The sequence below is a fragment of the Ceratotherium simum genome, chromosome 16 (assembly GCF_057802395.1).
Source record: "Ceratotherium simum simum isolate JZ-2026a chromosome 16, ASM5780239v1, whole genome shotgun sequence".
NCBI classification, from domain to species: domain Eukaryota; kingdom Metazoa; phylum Chordata; class Mammalia; order Perissodactyla; family Rhinocerotidae; genus Ceratotherium; species Ceratotherium simum.
Genome location: NC_141915.1, coordinates 25,244,614 through 25,267,422, shown reverse-complemented (window position 1 = coordinate 25,267,422; position 22,809 = coordinate 25,244,614). Strand labels below are relative to the sequence as shown.

The 22,809-nt window shown below is 39.0% G+C and overlaps 1 protein-coding gene across 3 annotated transcripts in view; it reads left to right on the top strand.

The window, feature by feature from the left end:
* The window catches only part of TADA2A (transcriptional adaptor 2A), a 46,986-nt gene that overhangs the window by 9,823 nt on the left and 14,354 nt on the right, over positions 1-22,809 (top strand). Inside the window, exons 3-8 of one of the 3 annotated variants that reach the window (XM_004434833.3) lie at positions 166-272; positions 1,293-1,352; positions 8,907-8,998; positions 11,231-11,388; positions 13,248-13,336; positions 15,026-15,098. In XM_004434833.3, the coding sequence (XP_004434890.1) occupies positions 166-272; positions 1,293-1,352; positions 8,907-8,998; positions 11,231-11,388; positions 13,248-13,336; positions 15,026-15,098 (579 nt within the window). The remainder of the gene's footprint in view (positions 1-165; positions 273-1,292; positions 1,353-8,906; positions 8,999-11,230; positions 11,389-13,247; positions 13,337-15,025; positions 15,099-22,809) is intronic. The other 2 variants (XM_087440855.1, XM_087440856.1) reach the window with 2 other exon arrangements.

Below are 22,809 nucleotides of genomic sequence, written 5' to 3'. Positions count from 1 at the left end.
GGAACATAATTTTTATTTTTTCTTGTTTGGAATAAGCTCATCTTGTCTCCATGAACTTTCCAGCACAGCGCACTGCCTGTGTAGTCGTCTGCAGATTTTCACCTTCTTGAACTTAAGATAATCACAAGGGTTTTTGAAGCTAGTATGTTTTTTTGTTTGTTCTAGATGATCCCTCTGATAAGCCACCTTGCCGAGGCTGCTCCTCCTACCTCATGGAGCCTTATATCAAGTGTGCTGAGTGTGGGCCACCTCCTTTTTTCCTCTGCTTACAGGTAACTCATTAAGTAGAGGCTTGCCTCTCCTAGCCTAGTTTTATGGGTATAGTAAATTCAGAGATGACTATTGGCTGCTCAGAGGGACCATACCTTATTAAATCTGTTGCTTCCAATCTTCTATTAAACATTTTAACAGTGAAATGTTGGGGAATAGAGCAGACGGATGAGATAGACTGTTGAATATTCCACATCTCTGTATCAACCTAATGCTTAACACTGTTTTTGCCAGTAGATTTAAAGTATTGGGACTATAGGAAACAGAATTGGAGGATTATTCCTTTTGATAGCACCTATGACACTGTTTATTGTCTTATTGAAGAATGATCTTTGAAGTGGTAACAAACGAGGGATGATGTTTTTGTGTGTGATGATGGTAATAATAGTACTAATTGTAAGTGTTTACTCTGTGCCAGGCACTGTTTTGAGTACTTTACATGAATTAACCTTTAAATCATCACTACAACCCTGTGAAGTAAGTATGATTGGTATCCCCACTTCATAGAGGAAACTCAGGCAAAGAGAGGTTAAGTAATTTGCTGAAGGTCACACAGCAAATACCATACTTTATGGGATCCAAAATGCTTTTGGTGATAAGAAGCATTCCAATTTCAGAAATGTAAAAATGGCTGATAAAAGTTGTGATATGCTTTATATTATAAGATGAATCCTCATTTCAGAGTTTTAAAATATGAAAAAATGGATGTCTTAGAATTGCTGAAATATGGTAACTATGGAGGCAGGATTCAAATGTAAGCAGTCAGATACCAGGGCTATGCTCTTATCAAAGGAGGAGTTGTCCTAGGAAAAAGTCTTTTTTCAGGTTGTTGTTTTTTATCTGTGAGGGCCACTGAAAAGCTGTGATCATGAATATACCCATCCTGTTGTGGCTGCAGACAAGATTAAATGAATTCTTAAAGACTCATCACAAGTAGACTACCCCTAAACCATCTTCTGTCCTTTAAGAAAGCATTTCAAAAAGTAGCTTTTTGATTAACTTAATTTGCCTTTCTTTTGCAGTGTTTCACTCGAGGATTTGAGTACAAGAAACATCAAAGTGATCATACTTATGAAATAATGGTAATGATGAAGTTGCAGGGAATTTCTGTTCACTTTTCAAGTATTATACTGGGAATTAGTCTTTTTTCTTCATCTCCAAGTATCTCTTTCCCTTTTCTCTCCTCCTTTTCTGAGTTAGGTAATCATTACCCAATAAGTTTTTTAGAGTTTCATGGATCTACTAAGGCATTTAAGTCTAAAAATCATTTTATGTACTCAGATTTTTGTTTCAAATTAGAAGGAATTTAAAGGAAGTACTTTTTGAGATTTAATGATGTAAGAATAAAAGGTATGCTACTGTTTAGATTTATTGATAAACGTATAGTAAAGTTGTTGTCGCTGTGTTTTGGCTAGTGGTGTTTTTATGTGGTTCCTGTGAGCAGTGGCGAAGTTTATGTCTGGCACTCCATCTCCTTGCCTTGGGGAAATTAGTTACCCTCTGATAAAATGAACATAGAGTGAATGATATAATATATAAAATCACTTTGAAGAGACAGACTGGCTTATAAGCCAGAATAAGACTTGGCTAAAATTTGATTGATGTATTTGCCACCTCTGAAGAAGGAATCGGAGGCAGATGTTGGTAGTGTCCCTCCAAGCTCTAGCCAGAGGAATGGACACTTTAATAAGGCAAAGTGAATATTTGGTCTGCTTGGCAGGTATATATACCTTTGTTGAGATAGTTTTGTCAGTTATCAGAGCATAACTTCTAGTCCACCAAGTAGTTTTCTTACATTTGGCCTCCCATGTAGTTTTTCTTACAGGAAAGAATGCTGGCTGAGCATCTGCTTGACAGTAATAATTTCACATTGTAGATTAATCCATTGACACTTATATTAGTTTTCTAATATTGTTGCTGCCATAGCAAATTACCAAAAATTAAATGGCTTAAGACAACACAAATTTATCATCTTGCAATTCCGTAGGTCAGAAGACCGTTAGGCTCAGCTGGTTTGCTCCAGGTCCCATAAGGCTGAAATGAAGGTGTTGGGCGTCCTGGGCTTTATCTGGAGGCCCTGGGGGGATCTGCTTCCAGTGAATTTCCGTTTTCATTCAGGTTGTTGACAGAATTCACTGCCATGAGCTTGTAGGACTGATGCTACTGTTTCCTTGTTAGCTGTTGGCCAGGACTTGCTCTCAGCCTCAAGGGGCTGCTGGCCCCCTTTCTCTATATTCAAAGCCAGCAATGGCAGGGAGTCCTTGAGGGGTTATTGATGAAATCTCTCTGACCTCTCTTTCTGCTTCTCTCTTGTGCTGAATCTTTCTGACTCTTCTGCCTCTCTTTTCTACTTTTAAGGGTCCGTGTGATTACATTGGGCCCACCTGGATAATCCAGGATAATCTATTTTAAGGTCAGTTGATTAGTACCTTAATCCCATCAACAAAATCCCTTCACAGCAATGTCTAGTTAGTATTGGATTGAATATTCAAGGGACAGAAATCTTGAGGGAAAAGGGGGACATCTTTAGAATTCTACGTACCACAGCACTGTAGTGTATCTACTTCAGTCTCTTAAAAGTTCAGAAAGGGTGAATCATCATCTCCGAGTCTGATTATTTGTGGAGTCCTCTTTAAGATGAGTTTCTGGGCCTTTAATGCTGAGAGTCAGTTACTGGTCCATAATGGATTAATCAAAGAAATGCTCTTTAGTAAGAATTCTTGGTAGCCAACTAGCTAGCCTTCCCCTACGTCTCTCTAAATGCCTTCAGTCTGCTAAATAGTTTCTTCACTAATTATAAGACTTGGAATAGATTTTTTTATATTAGACTTTGTTTTTTAGAGCAGTTGTAGCCTCACAGCAAAATTGAATAGAAAGTAGAGATTTCCCACATCTCCTGCCCTGACAAATGTATAGCCTCCCCCATTATCAACATCCCCCACCAGAGTGGTACATTCATTATAACTGATGAACCTACACTAACACCTCATTACCACCCAAAGTCCCTAGTTTATGTTAGAGTTCACTGTTGGTGTTGTACATTCTATTGGTTTGTATAAATATCTAATGTCATGTATCCATCATTATAGTATACAGAGTAGTTTCATGGCCCTAAAAATCCTCTGTGCTCTGCCCGTTCATCCATCCCTTCCCCTAACCCCTGACAACCACCGATCGCTTTACAGTCTCCAGAGTTTTGCCTTTTCCAGAATGCCATATATTGCAATCGTACAGTATATAGCCATTTCAGATTGGCTTCTTTCACTTAGTAATATGTATTTAAGTTTCCTCTATGTCTTTTCATGGCTTGATAGCTCATCTCTTTTTAGCACTGGATAATATTCCACGATCTGTATGTACCACAGTTTGTTTATCCATCCATCTACTGAAGGACATCTTGGTTGCTTCCAAGTTTTGGCAGTTATAAATAAAGCTGCTGTAAACATCCATGTGCAGGTTTTTGTGTGGACATGAGTTTTCAACTCCTTTGGATAAAGACCAAGGAATGTGATTGCTGGGTCACATGATAAGAGTATGTTTAGTTTTGTAAGAACTGACAAACTGTCTTCCAAAGTGACTCTCATTTTGCGTTCCCACCAACAGTGAGTGCAAATTCCTGTTGCTCCACATCCTTGCCAGCATTTGGTGTTGTCAGTGTTCCAGATTTTGGCCATTCTGTTAGGTATATACTGGTATCTTGTTGTTTTAATTGGTATTTCTCTGGTAACATATGATGTGGAACATCTTTTCATATGAATAAATTTTTTTCCTTTTGTTAATTGCAAAATGAATGAAGAGTTGGGAGAGTGTAGTCAAAGTAGCTATGGCTTTGAATTCATTTCACCAAGGTTATCAGATCTTCAGAAAGCTGGTTTATTCTTTCCCAAATTCACACAAGAATGCCTAGAACCAGAATACAAATTTATTCATTTGAATTGTGAGAATGATTCCTTAAACGATAATTCAGTATAAGTTGGGTCGATTGATGGTTATCCACTGTAGGAAAGCTGACCATGAGCTTTTTAGCTGTTCTGAGCACCATCCCTTCTGCGTAATGCTGAAGGCACTGACTAAGTTTTACTCCAAGTCCACTTAATTCTTTGGATTACATCATCCTTTTCTCACATATTCAACACCCATACAAACACATTTCAGAATTCTGTCCTTTACTTTGGGGAGCTTTTAGAGGTTACTAACACTCCCTTTTTTCTGCCAGTCTTATCTATTCCCAAACAAGGGGAAGAAGAGTCTTTCCTTCTGTAGGAATGATGACCAAATTTTGGCTTTTACACATGAAGCCACTAAAATCTTGACTTTTTTTGCATATCAAGCCTCAGAAAACTTTAAATGGTTTTCAGTACTTTTGTCATCTCACGGTGCTGTATTTTTGGAAGTTACTCATGCTGTGGTGGGTGGTGCATTAATCAAGATTTCTGAGTTCTATGCCTATTTTTGTCTTATAATTCTTAGAACCTTGAACAAGTCAAGGCACCTTTTTCTGCCACACCCTTTATACCAGTGATTCTTAAACTTTAGTGCATAAGAATCACTTAGGGCTTCTTAAAATTATAGATTCCTAGGCCCTGCTGTTAGAGATTCTGGTTTAGTAGGGCCGAGATTGGGTTCCAGAATTGAATAGCATTGATTCAACTTTAAGAAAAACTGCCTTATGCCCATTTATTTATTTATTTATTTATTTCATTTTATTTTTTTTGTGAGGAAGATCAGCCCTGAACTAACATCTGATGCCAATCCTCTTTATTCTGAGGCAAATTGGCCCTGGGGTAACATCCGTGCCCATCTTCCTCTACTTTATATGGGACACTGCCACAGCATGGCTTGACAAGCAGTGTGTTGGTGCGCACCCAGGATCCGAACCAGCGAACCCTGGGCCGCTGAAGCGGAGCGCGCACTTAACCGCTGAGCCACTGGGCCGGCCCCCCATTTATTTTTTGGTGTAGAAAATCTTTCTCATTTATCTCGCAGTAAAGTTGGTGAGGGCTAATTAATATTCTAAAATACAGTTTTAGAAATAACATAGGCTCTTCAACTACGAGTTGTCTTATTTACATGTATTTATGGTACTTGCTAGATTGTGTGATTATTATGAATTTAATATAGACACAGACTGAAATTTCTCTCTTGGATCTTGTAGTACCTCATGTGCTGGGCATATTCATTGTATGTGCTCAGATAAAAATGTGTTGCTTATTAGTAGTGTTATTTCACAAATCATCACAGAGATTTTCTTTGTCATTAACAAAAGATGTAACAATTTCTGAATGCCTGTGTAATCTGAAGACCTCTTGTGTCACTTTTTTTTTAAACTTACAGAAAATTTCAAGCATACACTAAAATAGAAACAATGATGCTTCAGTTATCTATTGCTACCTAGCAGGTACCTCAAAACTTCGTGGTTTAAAATAACCGTTTTATTATCTCCCACAGTTTTGTGTGTCAGGAATTCGGATTGGGCACAGAGAGGGTTGCTTTTGATTCCGAGATGTGCTGGGGCTGGAGTCCGAGGGGCTTTTTTCACACTTCTGGCACCTCAGGATGGCTTGAATTGGTGGGAAGTTAGCTGGAACATCATAGCTGCCTGGAGCCTTGGTTCTTCTCTAGGTAGCCTTGGGGCCTCTCCTTCATGTGGCTTCTCCACACAGTCTTTCCAGCAAGGAGAATAGATTTCTTACATGGTGGTTCAGGGCTCCCAAGAGCACAAAAGTGGAAGCTGCTAGGCCCTCTTAAGCAAGTCATGGGTCTAGCCCATATTGAATGGGAAGGGACCACACAAAGATATGAATTCTAGGAGAAGTTCATCAGGGGCCACCATTGTAACCAACTACCACACGTAGTATAATAAGTTGCCGTATACTTGTCACTAGCTCTTAAAATTATCAACTCATAGCCTATCTTGTTTCATCTAACCCTCTACCTATCCAGATTATTTTGAAGCAAATCTCTCAGATATTATATCATTTCATCTATAAATGTTTTATTAAATCTCTCTAAAATTTAAAAGTAATTCAACTCACTTTTCACATTTCCCCAATCAATTTGTAAAAGTTTTTTTAAAAATCTCTGCACCCTTTTCCACCCCAGAAACAATCACTTCTGATTTCTATTACCATGGATCAGTTTTGCATATTTTAGAACTGCATGTAAATGGATTTATACTGTATGTACTCTTGTTTCTGTTTTTTTTTTTTTCCACTCAGCATGTATTTGAGATTTATTCTTGTTGTGTATAGTAGTTCATTCCTTTTGTTACTGAGTAATATTCCATGGTGTGAATATAATGCAGTTTGTTTATCCATTCTCCTGTTGATGGACACCTGGGCTTTGCCTAGTTTTTGGCTATTGTGAATAAAGCTGCTATGAACATTCTTGTATGAGGCTTTCTGTGGACATATATTTTCATTTTTCTTGGATGAATATTTTAAGAGTGGAATTGCTGGGTCATAGAATACGTAATTATTTAACTTTTAAGAAACTGTCAAAAAGTTTCCTAAGTGGTTGTATCATTTTACACCTCCACTAGCAATGTATAAGATTTCTGATTGCTCCAGATGCTTGTCGACTTTTGATACTGTCAGTTTCTTCATTTTAGCTATTCTAATGGGTATCCTGAGTGTGTAGTGGTATCATAAAACTTTTTTTCTTTAACTGTTAGAGTTTGTTCTTTTTTTTTTTTAAAGATTTTATTTATTCATTTTTTCCCCCCAAAGCCCCAGTAGATAGTTGTATGTCATAGGTTCACATCCTTCTAGTTGCTGTACGTGGGTCTCGGCCTCGTGTTGGACGGAGAAGTGGTGCCTTGGGGCGTGCCCGGGATCCGAACCCGGGCCGCCAGCATCAGAGCGCGCGCACTCAACCACTAAGCCACGGAGCCGGCCCCATAGAGTTTGTTCTAATTGGGATACACATAAGGTCCATACATTCCAATTGGTTGCCTCTTATTTTCTGTTTTGTGGGTTCTTCCTCTCCCTCTCCCCCTTTCCTCACTCTTTCTCGTGTTACTTATAGTTTAGTTGATTTTTTAAAAACCTAGGGTGTTTGACTTACAGATGTTAGTGTAGTTTGGATTTTGCTGATTAGCGTGTTTCTCGGTCTTCTATGTTTCTTATAAATTGGTAGTTACATATAGTGGCTATATCAGATTCATTTATGATCGTTGTCCAGATCTATTCATCAGTGATTGCAAAATAGTTATCTTTTAGTTCTATCACTCCTTTTAATTTATGAGTTAAAATAATTCTATAAAAAGAAACTTCTCATCATTATCTATGTGGCCACCCTGAGATAAAGTTTGTACAGGAAAGGCAGGATAAATACCTGCTTATTTCCCCTTATTTACTGGTTTTGAAAATATGAGTTGGTTCCCTGGCATCCTCTAGATATTTAGAATATTTGATGTGTTTCAGTCCTTTGCAGTTATTATCCTTATTAATGCTCAAACTGTTCCAATTTTTGGTTAGTGGGAGCCTCTATAAGTTGACCTCTGAGTCCTTTTGACATGACCCTTACAGTCTTTGAGAGCTTCTTTGCTTTCCCATATGACAAAATGTTCCAGTATCATCTTGTACATTTCCTGACCCAAACCTGGAATCAGCTTTTCCTTCAAGGAGCCCTGGTTCCTTTAGTGGGAAATAGTATTTAGAGACTGCATGCTGAGCACTATAAGTGTTCATTGCTACTGGGTGGCTTGTTATTTCTAGACCTTTTTATTGAACAGTTTTAGGAAATTATTTTAAGACAAAATACATCATGAGTTCATACTAAAATTTTCAATTCAAGTACAAGACTACAAGGTTTTTATATAACCTCATAGATCTTACTTCTGTATCTTTTTTTCCCCAAGCCACTGCCCAATGATTCCAACACAATCACTTATTTGCTTTACCCCATAACACATCCATATACAATAGTCTCAGAATCACTATACCAGCACTACCGAAAACAGTTTAAGATCTTTTTTAGACAGTTCCTTTTACTTTTAAGGTATATTCTGCTAGAGATATATAGTCAAATTATTGGGTTTTAAAGTCACTTAGGATAGTTTCTTTCTGTGTTATTATGCCTTAAGATTAATTCACAGATTTATTTGTTACATTTTGCTTTTGATTCTTATGATTTTAAAATTTAATAATTAATGTACAATGTTTATGTTTTCAAAGTCAAATCTGCAAAACAAGAAATATCCAAAGAGGTCTGGCTTCTCTCCCTGTCATTTTTTCACTGTTTTCTCCCTCACTCCCCCATAGGTAACTTTTTTTTTTAAATGTATGGTTTTTTCTTCCGTTTTAAAAGATGTAAATACACACATTTGTATTCCCCTCTTTCTTAGCTAAATGGGAATGTATTATAATATTTATCTCTACTTTTGTGCTAAGTTTAAAAAATATGTATTTCTGCGTGAGTTACATGACATTTATGGTTGATAATATTTATTGGAGACCCTTGTAGCTAATGGTAGAAATAGGAGTGGGAGAGATGGACGACTAATGAGGATGTACTTCACGTACTTCTCAATGCCATGAGAATGAAAGTCATTTGACTATAAATTAATATTACATTTGGGGTTGCGGGGGTTCCATTTCTGTACCTATTCTTAGGCAAAACTTTTTCCTCATTAGACCTCAGATTTTCCTGTTCTTGACCCCAGCTGGACTGCTCAAGAAGAAATGGCCCTTTTAGAAGCTGTCATGGACTGTGGCTTTGGAAATTGGTAAGAGCCTGGTATTAAAGGTTGTCCTGCCCTAGGGGGCTCAGAGAAGATGCTATTGAAGGGTAAAGGAAGAGCCTCAGAAAGAGAAGTTTGGAGGCCATATGTTGCTTTTCTGTTGACCCATGACTTACAGACAAGCCCTCCTCCCCTCTGCACATTATTTTCCAAGGCTGAAATGCCTCACAGGGATATGGTTGTTTAGTGGTCCATGACTGGGCAGCTCTAAAAGGCCGCTTTGGATTTATCAACCCTGGGAAGGTTGGTTATTTCCTTTCTGAATAGTGGGGAAGTTTAGACTTATTAGTTATTGCTCCTTTCTCATTTTATGAATTTTTCTTGGCTATAGATGCCCTCATCATTTAAGTGAGTCAGACTTTAGGTAGATGGCCATAGCTTACCTGAGATTCAAGTTTGACAGGCTTCCTATTCACATTCCCTGTTTTTAGCTTGTAGATTCCTGCCTTAGTCCTAGCTTGGCAGAATTAAACAGTACTCATTGCTGTTACCCTAGGAGGCAACACTGTACTTAATAATAACATCACTTTCATTCTTTCCTTTTGGGAGTACTTTCACAATGATGATTTGATTTTGTGAACTAGATAGCAGAGGCATTTTTTTTTTTTTTTTTTTGTATATGAGGAAGATCAGCCCTGAGCTAACATCTGATGCCAATCCTCTTTTTTTTCCTGAGGAAGATTGGCTCTGAGCTAACATCCGCACCCATCTTTCTCTATTTTATATGGGACGCCACCACAGCATGGCTTGACAAGTGGTGCATTGGTGTGCACCTAGGCTCTGAACCTGCGAACCCCAGGCCGCCGCCGAAGGAGAGTGCACGCACTTAACCGCTTGCGCCACCGGGCCGGCCCTAGAGGCATTGTTAAATATATTTTGTTCATGAAGAATCTGAAGGGAGTTAAAATGATTTCTCATGATCACATAGCTTGTTAGTGAAGGACTTTTAAATAGATCTTCCCTGTTCTGACTCTTAACTAGATCTTCCCTGTCCTGACTTTCTAGTATGTACAATCTGTCCCGATATTAATAACATATGCTCTGCTGCCTCTCTTATGTCCAGTGCCCTGAAGGAGACTTGAGTTTAGTTCACATTTTGTTTGTGTTCATTCATTCAGCATTTATTAAAGCATCATAAAATATTGTGTACTATGGGGAATACCAAAAAAGATAGAAAAATTGATCGCTCATGAGGAGCTTGCTAGTCATCTTTGGCCTTTTTGGTTTTTCATTTTTTGCTTTCCATTCTAACACTCTAAAATGGGCTAATCCTCCCTGTTCCCCTTCCCTCTTAACAAAGACCACAAAAAAGACTATTATTTTTCTGTTTACTGTGGCTGAGGCACTAGGCTTGGTGGTAAGGGTGCTAGAGCTAAGAATTGTGATATGTATCCTGCCCTCAAGATGCTCATAGTCTAGTAGGGGAATCAAAATATATATACAGGTGATTGAAGTGCACAAAGCAGAGCACAGTAATGCTTTAGGAGAAGGACAGATGAAGTGCTGAGGAACAGAGAGGTTGAGAAGGGACTTGGAGAGATTTCACCTCTACCTCTCTACCTTCTGGGCTGGAGTCAGAGTCTTGAGTACAGACTCTGGCTTTGTCACTTATGTGCTTTGTGTTCTTGAGCAAGTTTCTTAATCTCTGGGCCTCATTTTTTCATCTGTGAAATTGAGATAGTAAATACACCACACGGTTAATACCAGGATTAACTTAAATTATATCATGAGTGTTTCTAGTTTAGTACTTGGCCTATCGTAGGAGCTCTAGTAAAGAAATCCTTGTTCGTGTGAAGTGTTTTGTAAACTATAAAACATTATGCAAATGTAAAACTATACTTATGTACATTTTGACTGTTCTGAGGTGGCTTATTTATTTATAGCACTTACTTCCCTCGGGAGGGAAATTTACAAATTTTCTAGTGATCCTCCTTTCTTTTGGTGGAAAGGAAAGGGCTTTTTAGATGTTGCTTCTGTATCTTGGAATAGCAGGATTTGGAACATCAGATTACACCAATACTAGGCTTATATTTGTTTCATTGTTCTGCTGAACTTGTTCATTGTTCTGCATGATATCTCCATGATATCAGTTTGGAGGTATCAAATTCCAGACATTATATGGATGGGACTTGAAATAGGCGAGAACAAACCATGCTTTGATCATTGTTTACAAATGAGAGCACTACTTCCTTCTCTCTTTTCCTCACACTCCTCTAGGCAGGATGTAGCCAATCAGATGTGCACCAAGACCAAGGAAGAGTGTGAGAAGCACTATATGAAGCATTTCATCAATAACCCTCTGTTTGCATCTACCCTGCTGAACCTGAAGCAAGCAGAGGAGGCAAAAACTGCTGACACAGCCATTGCATTTCACTGTAAGTGCCTCCCTGTATTGGTAAGAGATCCTTGGGCCCTGTTGCAGTAGCAGATAAACTGGTTTGATGATTTGGACAGCTCAAGAGCTTATGAAAGATAGGAGGAGTTGGCATGGCAGTTATTGAGAGTCAGGGCTGTAATGGGGCAAAAAGGGAATGTATTTCAGGGGTCAGAGTTCCATTATGGATATCAGGGTGCCTGGATCAAGTGTGTAGTTCCACCCACTCTGAGGCTCTTGAACATATCAATTAACTTTAATGCTTGCTTCTGTAAGGTGAGATGTCCAAAATGAACCAAGCTTTCCATGCTTTTGTGATTACAAGCCTTTTCTACAATCCCTTTGGAGAGTCTAAGATTGTAGATATTAGTTACTTAAGAGAGTCTGGTATTTGACTCATTTTTATTAATCATCCTAGTTTTAAGTCCAAGAAGCAATTTGTTATTTTTGTTCACTTGGTTGTGGTAGTAATAGTGAACTTTTTTCTTTTTTTAAATCTCATGTGGCTGAGAAACTCTTGGGTCTTCTAACAAAACATAACCAAAACCATGATGTATTATAAATGGACATCTTTCCTGAATGACTCCCAGAGCACAAGTAATGAGATACGAATGTTTTCCTCCCCCCGGCCCTGTCTTTCCTCACACTCCCTAGAAACAGTTCCATAGCTGACTAAATCAAAGCCTGATGATACCTCCTATTTGGGTAACACTTTGGATGTTAGTGCTTTGTTCTCAAATCCATTAGATCATTTGTTTTTTTTTGAATAAGAGATTTCTTTCTTTCTTTTTTTTTGAGGAAGATTGGCCCTGTGCTAACATCTATTGCCAATCTTCCTCTTTTTCTTTTTTCTCCCCAAACCCTAGTATATAGTTATGTCTTATAGTTGTAGATCGTAGTTGTAGACTTGTAGCTCTTTTGTGTGGGATGCTGCCTCAGCATGGCTTGATGAGCGATGAGTAGGTCTGCACTCAGGATCTGAACCGGTGAACCCTGGGCCACCAAAGCAAAACGTGCGAACTTACCCACTACACCACCTGGCCAGCCCCCATTTGTTTGGTTTTTGGTTGTTTTTTTTTTTGGGGGGGTGAGGAAAATTGGCCCTCAGCTAATATCTGTGCCAGTCTTTCTCTATTTTGTATGTGGGATGCCGCCATAGCATGGTTTGATGAGTGGTATGTAGGTCCACGCCCAGGATCCAAACTCGCAAACCCGGGGCTGCTGAAGTGGAGATCGAGAACTTAACCACTATGCCACTGGGCTGGCCCCAGATCATTTGTTATTCATAGCTACCCAGTGAGATAAGCAGAGCAGGTGCTTTTGTTTTACTCATGAGGAAACTTGAGATTCAGAAAGGTTAAATAAATTTGTGCAAGGTCATGGGACTTGTGAATGTTAGAGCTGAAACTCAATTCCAGCTAACTTCCAAATCCAGTGGGGTTTTTTTTGTCTCTCAGTTGGATGATATTTGTAAGTTGAAGTTGGTCCTAAGGGCTAAGGTAGCTGAAGCAGACAGGTTAATGTTATCACAGACAGGTACTTATGTTCTGTGATATTAAAGGAAAGATCCTTGGTTTTCTCTCATGTTAGGAAAGCAGAAATCAGAGGAGATTTCTCCATATTTACTTATAGGATTCCCAAAGTCTTAGTTTCCTTTTTAAGAAATCAGTTTGTTTCCATAATACTTTTATCTTCTTCACTTTTCCATCTATAAAAATCTTTCGAATTTTATTTATTCTTTCAGACACTGTCTTTCTACAAAGAAAAATATTTCAGAGTATAAATGAGGACTATTTCTGTGTCACTTTTTTCATGCTTATATTTTATCAAGAAAGTAAGAAAAACTCTAAATTCTTCTAGCTTCAGATGACCCTCCTCGACCTACCTTTGACTCCTTGCTTTCTCGGGACATGGCGGGATACATGCCAGCTCGAGCAGATTTCATTGAGGTAGGAGAAACTTGTTTTTGTTTCAGATGAAGCTTATATCTCTTACTCATAGATTCCATACCACTAAAAAGAGATTTTCAAAGCAGTATAATTTGTAGGGCCTTAGGCAGCCATATTTTCTTCTAAGTACCTTTTCTCATTTGTAAACATTTTCACGTGTAGAATAGTAAAAGTTCTTCAGACCAAGAACCTATTTCTTAAGTTGCGTTGGTGTTGGCTCCCACTTTGTTAGTAGGTATGGGGTTTCTGTATTCTGGTTCTCATTCCACACCTAGGGGGTTTCAAGTTTGTACTATATCAGGGGTTGGCAAACTTTTTCTGTTAAGTAAATAGAAATATTTTAGGTTTTGTAGACCATAAAGTAAATATTTCAGGTTTTGTAGACCATAAAGTCTCTGTTGCAACTAAACTTTGCTAGCATTGTGCAAAAGCACCATGGATAATACATAAACAGATGAGCATGCCTGTGCTGCAATAAAACATTTTATATACAAAGACAGGCAGGGGGCTGAATTTGGTCCATAGGCTGTAGTTTGCTGACCCCTGTACTGTATTCACAAGTATATAAAGAATGATGAACGTGGGCCATCCCTGGTGGCCTAGTAGTTAAGTTCGGCACGCTCTGCTTCAGCAGCCCGGGTTCAGTTTCCCGGTGCAGACCTACACCACTTGTCAGTGGCCATGCTGGCAGCGGCTCACATACCAAAAAAAGAAGAAGATTGATAACAGATGTTAGCTCAGGGCGAATCTTCCTCAGCAAAAAAAATAGAAAAGAAAAGAATGATGAAGGCGCATGAAAGGTAAGTGTTCCTTGTTCAGCCATGGAGTTAAAAGACACGTGAATGTAGTCGCAAGTCTCGATTTATCATCTAATCCACAGTTACGATGCTTCTGGAGGTACTTTGAAAGTTTAGCAAACTACAAACAATTTTGCTAGCCACACCCAAGTCAACATTTTGTTCACAGCAGCTGATATTGTAGAGTTACCCCATATACCCTACCTCTACAAATTGTATTTATTGAGTAGAATATGAACAAATCTACCTATTGAGCTGTATAAACAATATTATCCAATAAATAGATCCCTCAGAAGGTAGTAAAAGGGGATGTATATTAGTGCAGTTTTCTTACCTAAATACTTGAGGGCCTAGTCAGAGTTAGATTTTCCTGGGTTGGATTATATGAACAGACTACTTTTAATTTTTAGAACAATAGGTTTTGCTTTATTCCTGGATTCGTAACTTCTTCATTTTTTGCTGTTAGTACTGCCTGAAAGCCTCTCAGATTTTTCCCATGATTTATTTTTTTTTTTTTTTTTTTTTTTAAAGATTTTATTTATTCAGTTTTTCCCCCCAAAGCCCCAGTAGATAGTTGTACATCATAGGTTCACATCCTTCTAGTTGCTGTACGCGGGACTCGGCCTCGCGTTGGACGGAGAAGTGGTGCCTCGGGGCGCTCCCGGGATCCGAACCCGGGCCGCCAGCATCAGAGCGTGCGCACTTAACCGCCAAGCCACGGGGCCGGCCCTCCCATGATTTATTATTTGTGGCAGTATCTTGGCCTTGTACCCCATTCAGTACTTTTTAACAAGTGTTTGTATATTTTCCTTTTGCTTCTAAAGTGTGGCTACTATAAAGGCGTTACTCAAAGCTGATGGGATTGGGGTGGGAATTTTTTTTCCCCAAACAGGAGTTTGACAATTACGCAGAATGGGACTTGAGAGACATCGATTTTGTGGAAGATGACTCGGACGTTTTACATGGTAACATATTATTTCAGCAAATGTTTTTATTGATTGCAAACTATGTGATGGCACTCTGTTGGTGTAGGAATATAGGACTTGGTGTAGGAATATAGGATGAATAAAACATGTCCCCTTCCCTGATGGGACTCAAAATCTAGTGGTTAAGTTGCTGAACTCACCCTGTTGTTGGGTTTTGACCACAATGAAAAATAACATTTGTGATGATGGTGAGAATGTTGATCATATAAGGGTAGTTGGGAATATCCCATCCCTTGGACTGTGTGATCTTTCTTTTGACCGAGGTAAGCCTACACTGAGGTATTTGGTTAAGTGGCCCTCACTGCCTCCTAGAAGGATGGGAATCAGTGTGAAGGCCCTGGGACTTAAGTAGCAACTGCTGATACTGGATGTTCACTGTAATTTGTTACCCCAAATTTCCCATAGTGGGGGAAAAGAATGGAAGTTCTTCAAGGATTTTTAGACCAAGATTGGGAATTTCTTGTTCCTCAGAACTATTGAATGTTTAACAGTTCTGAATTCTCATCTAAGTTTAGCCCTCTAGGGATTTATGTCAACTCTTTTGTTATAACCTAAGTGGTTAATGCCAACAGGGCTCTTAAAGTGGATAGTTCGGGGGCCGGCCCCGTGGCTTAGAGGTTGGGTGCGCTCTGCTGCTGGCGGCCCGGGTTCAGATCCCGGGCGTGCACCGACGCACCGCTTCTCCCGCCATGCTGGGGCCGCATCCCACATGCAGTGGCTGGAGGGATGTGCAGCTGTGACATTCAGCTATCTACTTGGGCTTTGGGGGGAAACAATAAACAAATAAAATCTTTAAAAAAAAAAAAGTGGATAGTTCGACTTTCATTGAATCTCTTTTTTTCCCTCTTTCTATTTGCAGTGAAGCACATATTTAAAATAACCCCCAGTCTTCTTTAATTTCAGTCCATAGTTGAATATGATGCAGTAGATGAATAAAGCTTCCTTGGATTCTGTATTCCCCAAAGAGCATCTTCATTGTTTCTCTCAAATCTATATCCCAGGCAGGAAAGGCAAGTAGAAACCTTATTGAATTATAAATCAAGTTTTCATGTTGCATTAACTGGTACTTTATCACTAGAAGGGGAATTTGATTCTTCTCTCTATAGAAGAGCTATCTAGGTATTTGTTACATCTGATCTGGGACCAAGAAAGAGTCAAAAAAATTTTACCTTCAGAATTTTTTCTCTACATATATCTTGAGCCTTTTTCTTTGCAAAATTTCATTCCTTTTCTTTTCTCCCACACAGCTTTAAGGAAAGTCCAAGTGACGCAGATTGAACTAAAAGAGGAAAGCTTGAAAGCAAACTACTTTAGCATTGACTAGATCCATTGTATTTGTTCAGTCTTCCGTGTCAGTCTCTTCTTTTCAACCTCAGTTAACTCACGTTATCATCTTTTCTCACCTCTCTGTTGTTCCCTTGAAGGTAGTGTGCAGATGGCCATTCAGTATTTCTCCTCATACACACCAGCTTTAATTAAAATGGTCTTGTTTCCTGGCTTGTGTCTTTCTTATCCAGAATGCAAAAAAAGCAGCTTCACAAATACCATCCTTTTAGATACTGTTCAAAAGTACCGAACTTTTGAAAGAGTCTCTAATGTCAGTAATGGCCCAACTATGTAAGGGACTTGCTGAAGCATTTCTCTAGGCCTTAACCCAAGGCCTTCATTCTTAAGGCCATCTCAACATTATTAAGAGAACTGTAGTAATGGTTGGTATTTAATTTCACTCTTCATTCTTTGTGGATGCAGGATTTGCGATTTCTTCTGGTGCACTTGTGGTGCTTTCTTTAATTAAGTGGTGGCAAAAGGAAAAAATCAGGAAGAAGCGATTGATTAGCAATTTTTGTTTCAGTTAGCATTTCAAACCTATAGCATACTTTAGTTATTTGTGCTCTTCCTACGGTTTCTACAACTTTATATGTCACTTATAATTTTATTTATTTATTTTTTCCCCAAAGCCCCAGTAGATAGTTGTATGTCATAGCTGCACATCCTTCTAGTTGCTGTATGTGGGACGCGGCCTCAGCATGGCCGGAGAAGCGGTGCGTTGGTGGGCGCCCAGGATCCGAACCCGGGCCGCCAGCAGCGGAGCGCGCACACTTAACTGCTAAGCCACGGGGCTGGCCCATATGTCACTTGATTCTAGTTTATTTGAACTAGAACTGAAGCATCAGTTACTGATTGTTACACATAAGTAGCTTTAACAGAATGTAAATAATAATCCCTGCCTCCCCCTTCCCTCCTGTCTAGTAGTCAACTATAAGATGTTTAGATGGGTGCTTTTTAAAAGGTGATAATGTTTTAAAGAGGTTTGGCAGTGCTAGAGATCAAAGGGATGATTTGCTGGTGCCTCAAAGGGATGTTTTGTTTATGGCTCTGAGTTCTCATGTTAGCTGCTCTGGCAGCATGACCTACTGTCCACTGGGGCGTATTGCCCCTGAGCTGAGCAGTTTCTCCCAGAACACTCATTGAAGGGGTTTAGGAGCCCCAGGAGACTCAGGAAGGAAGGAGAAAGAGCTTCCTAAGCACACCTAGAACAGAGAGAGAGGGGCACATATTTTATGCAAATCAGGCCACTGATTCACTGCTTGTGAGTCACTGTGTGATCTTGGGCAAGTCCTAGGAATCTTGCTTGCCTATTCCTTTGTGTCCCGTGCTGTAAAGAAGGGGTAACGCTGATTAGTCAGAGAATGTGAATGTCTCCAATGAAAGATGGTACATAATTCAGATTGGTGTTATTACCATTCCATTATACCATCATACTCTTAATATTACTGAGCATTAATAACATTCCTTTTATGTTTCCTCACTGACAACTCCTGGAAGGAAGGAAACTGTTTGGCTGGGTTCTGTATTCCACCCTAGGGCATCTAGAAGATCGGCTGATGCCACCAAGCCCTTTTCCTCACCCAAAGACTTGTGCTATGATTCACAGAATTTGTCTGATAAAATGGGTTTGAGTGGTCATTATAGAAGCCTAGGACACAATGGAGGGGTAATTAATTGCATTCTAACCATACCAGAAGGCTTTCAGAATGGGCCCAAAAAGAATAGTGCAAGTGAAGCAGTGTCTTAGGAAGAAAATAAAGTTCTAGGATCCCTAAATGACACCTCCTCATATGTTATTGAAATAAGCAGAAATTATTGGTTCAGAATGAGAGATTCAGAAGACTTATAACTTGGCACTCTCCTGTGTCATGGTATGTTATGGGATCTCATTGCAGACGCGTAGTGTAGTTCCCTTTTCCTGAGGGACATCACTTCCCATCTGCTTTTATTTGGGAATATCTCTCCTAAATTTGTGGACTCCTCTTTCCCAGAGTTTCATAGGTTGTAAAACGCTGGGTGCAGCATCTTCTTATTGTTGCTGTCCCGTAACCCAGGCAAGTAAGAGGCATTGTGAGCTTCTTCCTGTGTGTTGGGTCTGTGTTTGCAATGCTTTTCAGGGTTGCACATTAGAACAGTTTATTGTCGTTTTATTTGGAAAGCTAATTTCAGCAAAATTTTTTGGCCAGGCCTGGACACTCCCCCACCTTTTAAAATTTTTTTTTTTTTTTTTAATTTTTATTTCTTTGGCGCATATTGTCAGTCTTTAGATCCTTTAACAGTTAGTAGATCAGAGGTCCAGCCTGGTCACTGTGCACACTTGCCTACCTGTTGGCAGTGCCCTTCCCTTTATAGTGATTTGACTGTTTTATGCTTAGGACATTGTAGACATAAATGCTGTTAATCATAATAGCTAACACATATAGCACGTACTGTTTGCCAGGTACCATTCTGAGTGCTTCACACATGTGAACTCATTTAATCCTCACAAAACTCTATGAGTTGGGCATTATTATTATTATCTCCATTTTATAGATGAGGAAGTCAAGGAGTAGAAATATCAACTAACTTGCCCGAGGTCTGTAACCTGCGTGTGGCAGAGCCATCTCCAGAGCCTGTGCTCTTAATACTGTACTATACTTAACTGTCTTAACAACCTTGAATTTTTGTTGCTGTTTGTGTGTGTGTGTGTGCGTGTGTGTGTGTGTGTGTGTGAGAGAGAGAGAGAGAGAGACAGAGACAGAGAGATTTCACATTGGTCATCTTCTGTAGCTTAACCACATTCTTGAGAAGTAGAAATGATATTTTCCCATTTTACGTTCAGGGAAATGCCCAGAGGAGTTAAGTAACTTGCCTAAGGCTTCCTTGTTGCTGACTTTAACCATTAGGTCACATAGTCTTCTTTCCTTCTTTCCTTCTTTTCCTTCTTTCCTTCTTTCCTTAGATGTACACTAATTGTGTACATCTTAACCAAAAATTTAGGGGGAAAATGATTTAAAAAGCTTTGCTTCTGGGGAATACCTGAGTCACAGGTTTGTGTTTGTGTGGTTGCAATTGGGATTTTGATTGGCTTCCCTGCATTTGAGGCCTCTGAGTTGGTTTTCTTGCCAAGCAAGCAGTAAGTGCCTTCTGTCAGGAAAACAGAAACATGTTGCCAGCTATTTTGAACAACGTTAGAAATACATTGCAGTGGGAAGGAGCTGCCTCTGACTTCTGCCCACTTCTTGAAATATTTTAAGGCCAGCCGTTTGGAAACTTTATCAGTCCGCAGTGTAATCACAGGGAGACTATTCTTCCTCCAAAGCTGAGATTTCAGAGGCCTTGCATCAGTGAATAGGTTATAAGTGGTTTTCGTTTGTTTGTTTTTAATGATTTCTGGTTCTTTGTTTGCCCGCTTTACTAGAACCTCCGGTCACTTTAAGTAGGATGTGAACCGATGATTCTCATTCTTTCAGTGTCTGTCTTCTCATTTCTATTCTGCCTGCTGTGCTGTGGTTCTCCCTGGGTTATTCATGCATTTAAGGTCTTATAATCGGTTGCTGCTACCTGAGTGTGCTTTATAAAGAAGAGAGAGAGATTCAAATGTGAATTTTTCTCTGGGAGAATTCCAGTTCGCCTCTCATTTTTTTCTATGTGTTCCTTTCCTTCTCTTTGTTCTCCAGAGCCAGTTGTACAAGTTTAAACTACTGAAATGATCAAGCAATAGAGCCAGTTATCAGTGGTCTTTATTTATAGATTTTTTTGTAACACAGTCTCTTCAATTCTTTTCTGTTTTGTCATTCCCATACAATCTCAGGAAACAACATGGTAAGTTAGCGTTTTAGAAAAATTACAGAAATATTCTGTCAAAATTAACAGTAATTTCCACTGGATCTCTAGGCAGTCTCTTTCCTATTGAACGCCTCTTGTTATTGGGTGGATATATGAGATAAGGCACGTAAAGAGCCTGGAACATGATAAATACTCAGTGTATGTTAGCTATTTAATTAGCTATTTTATTTGCTTCTCTTTCTGCCTTGAACTATTGACTTCTAATTCTCTTTGTCATAAGAAATAGTGTTCCAGTTCACTGTAAAACTTGTATTTGGTTGTACTGCATGTCAGAGACACAGCCTCTCCTCCCTGTTCCTACCTGCCTCTTCTACCACGCTGGCATGTAAAGTGCATCTCCGCCAGTGTAGCATTCTAGAGCCTGTCGTTCCACAGCAGTTGTGTTAGAAAACAGTGGCAAGGTATGGGCCATTCTGTGGTACCTGGGCTTTTATATGGAACAACGCTAAAAATCAAGAAAGAGTTCATTTATAGAAAGAGTTCTGCTACCGAAGAAAAAAGTTTGAGAACCGTTGCCTTGAATCTTGGACCTGATGTTATTGAATTATTTTTAGTTTATGGGTGGTTATGAGGAAAAATGAAGCAGTATTGTTTAAGTTTTTATACTTGTTAGAAACAAAAAAAAATCCATGGTAGTTACTTTTTCTATATACTTAAACTTTAAAAAACATTGCATTCACTCACCTCTTCAGATCATTCAGCTAGAACTTATGTTATTTTTATCTCAGACCCAAGGGAAGATGGCCCGAATAAAGTATTCCTGGTCATTTCCCAGTGATTGAAGTTACATACATAAATAGTACGTCTGCTCATAGCCCAGCTTGTTAGATGTTGGTATTTCTGCCTTCTAATCTGAGTCTATCCTGAGGGCAGGTAGCAGTGCGATGCAAGATAATGAGTCAGGATGGAGTATCCAGAATTTATTCCTATTATCTTGCCAGGGCTACCATATTGACAATGCATAAGGATTGTACATTGCTCAACTTTTGTTTGCTTTCATATAGTGAAAGAAATTGGTGATCTGATGAGCCATTGTGTTCTGTTCTTATACTTGATTAATTCCATTTTTTTCCTACCCTAAAATTTAGTTGCTATACAAGTGTGGGTTTCAAACTGTTCCTTGGAGGTACCCACAGGGACTACTGCTGGGAAAGATAGCTGCAGCTAGGGTAGAGAGAAGAGGTTCAGCTAGAGCAGATCTAACTTATCTGTTCCAAATAAGAATTTACTTGAAAACAAGGTTTAAAAGTTATTCTAGTAGAACATATAAATCTGTGCTTTCTCATTGCACCCATGAGCTAACCTTGAAGTTGTATCTCACATTCTTTGGATGAGCAATGAGATTGTATTGCTGTTTTTGTTTATCAGTATTACAGAGGCTCTAGGCCGTATTTTGGAATGAAACTTACTATCCTGGAAGAAGTGATTGTCAAATACAACTAAATTCTTTGCTGCAAAGGCTGGTATGTTATTAGAAATTGTATTACCTGACAGTTGAATAATGTATTTTAGTTTTTCAAAGGACACGTGTCAAGTCATTATGTTGTGCTCTAGAGCTTCTTTCATCTATGAATACATTCAGTAATTAAAATAAGACAAAACCTACCAAACTCTCAACTGACATAAAGCTTAAGGAGATAACAAGTTATTAAGATAGTTCCAGAATCTACTGAAATCATTAAATCTTAAGATTCCTTCAGAATCCATAGATTATAGATGAGAAGAATGGTTTAATGTAGCATAGGGCTAAGTTATGCATTCCTCGTATTTTTTTCTAGAGTTGTTAATGATTGGTCTTCGTTTCTTAACCCTAGAGGTCTTCAGACTATACAAAGCCTGTGAGACTTTTTTACTTCTGAGTTTTTTTTTTAATATACATTTCATTTTTAGTTAAGCCAGATTTAGGATATAGGACTAACACAGAGAAAGTAAACATCTTGGGCAATTTCAATGTCTTTCCTACTCAAGGCTCTGGAACCAGACTGCCTAGGTTTGGATCTGTGCTCTGTACTTAGCAGAGCACAGATACTTAGTGTGGTCTAGGGCAGGTTGTTTTGAGTGCATGGTGTATAGGGCATATGAGGGAATGGTAGGAAACGAGACTGGAAAGATAGGCAGAATCAAGACAGAAAGGGGTCTTATATAATATGTAGGAGTTTGAATTCCTGTAAGTGGATGGGAAGCCACTGAAAAATTATACGTAGGGGAATTACACCATCAGATTGTGCTTAAAAACATTACTGTGGTTTCATTTGAAGGGGAAAATTGAAGTAAGGCAGGAATGGAGTCATTAAAAGAGTGGATGTAGTGATCTAGGTAAGACAAGATGCCTGAGCTAAGGAATAGGATTAGGGACAAAGAGGAAGAGATGAATTTGAGAGAGATTTAGCATTAAGTATAAGTAAGACTCACTGACTGACTAGGTAGAGAGGGGGAGGGAAGGTCCTAGTTGATTTCTGTCTTAGACAGCTAGGTGTAGTGTGATGCTGTTGACCAAGAGAAGAGTTTTGGAGCATGGGAAAGAGAATACAAA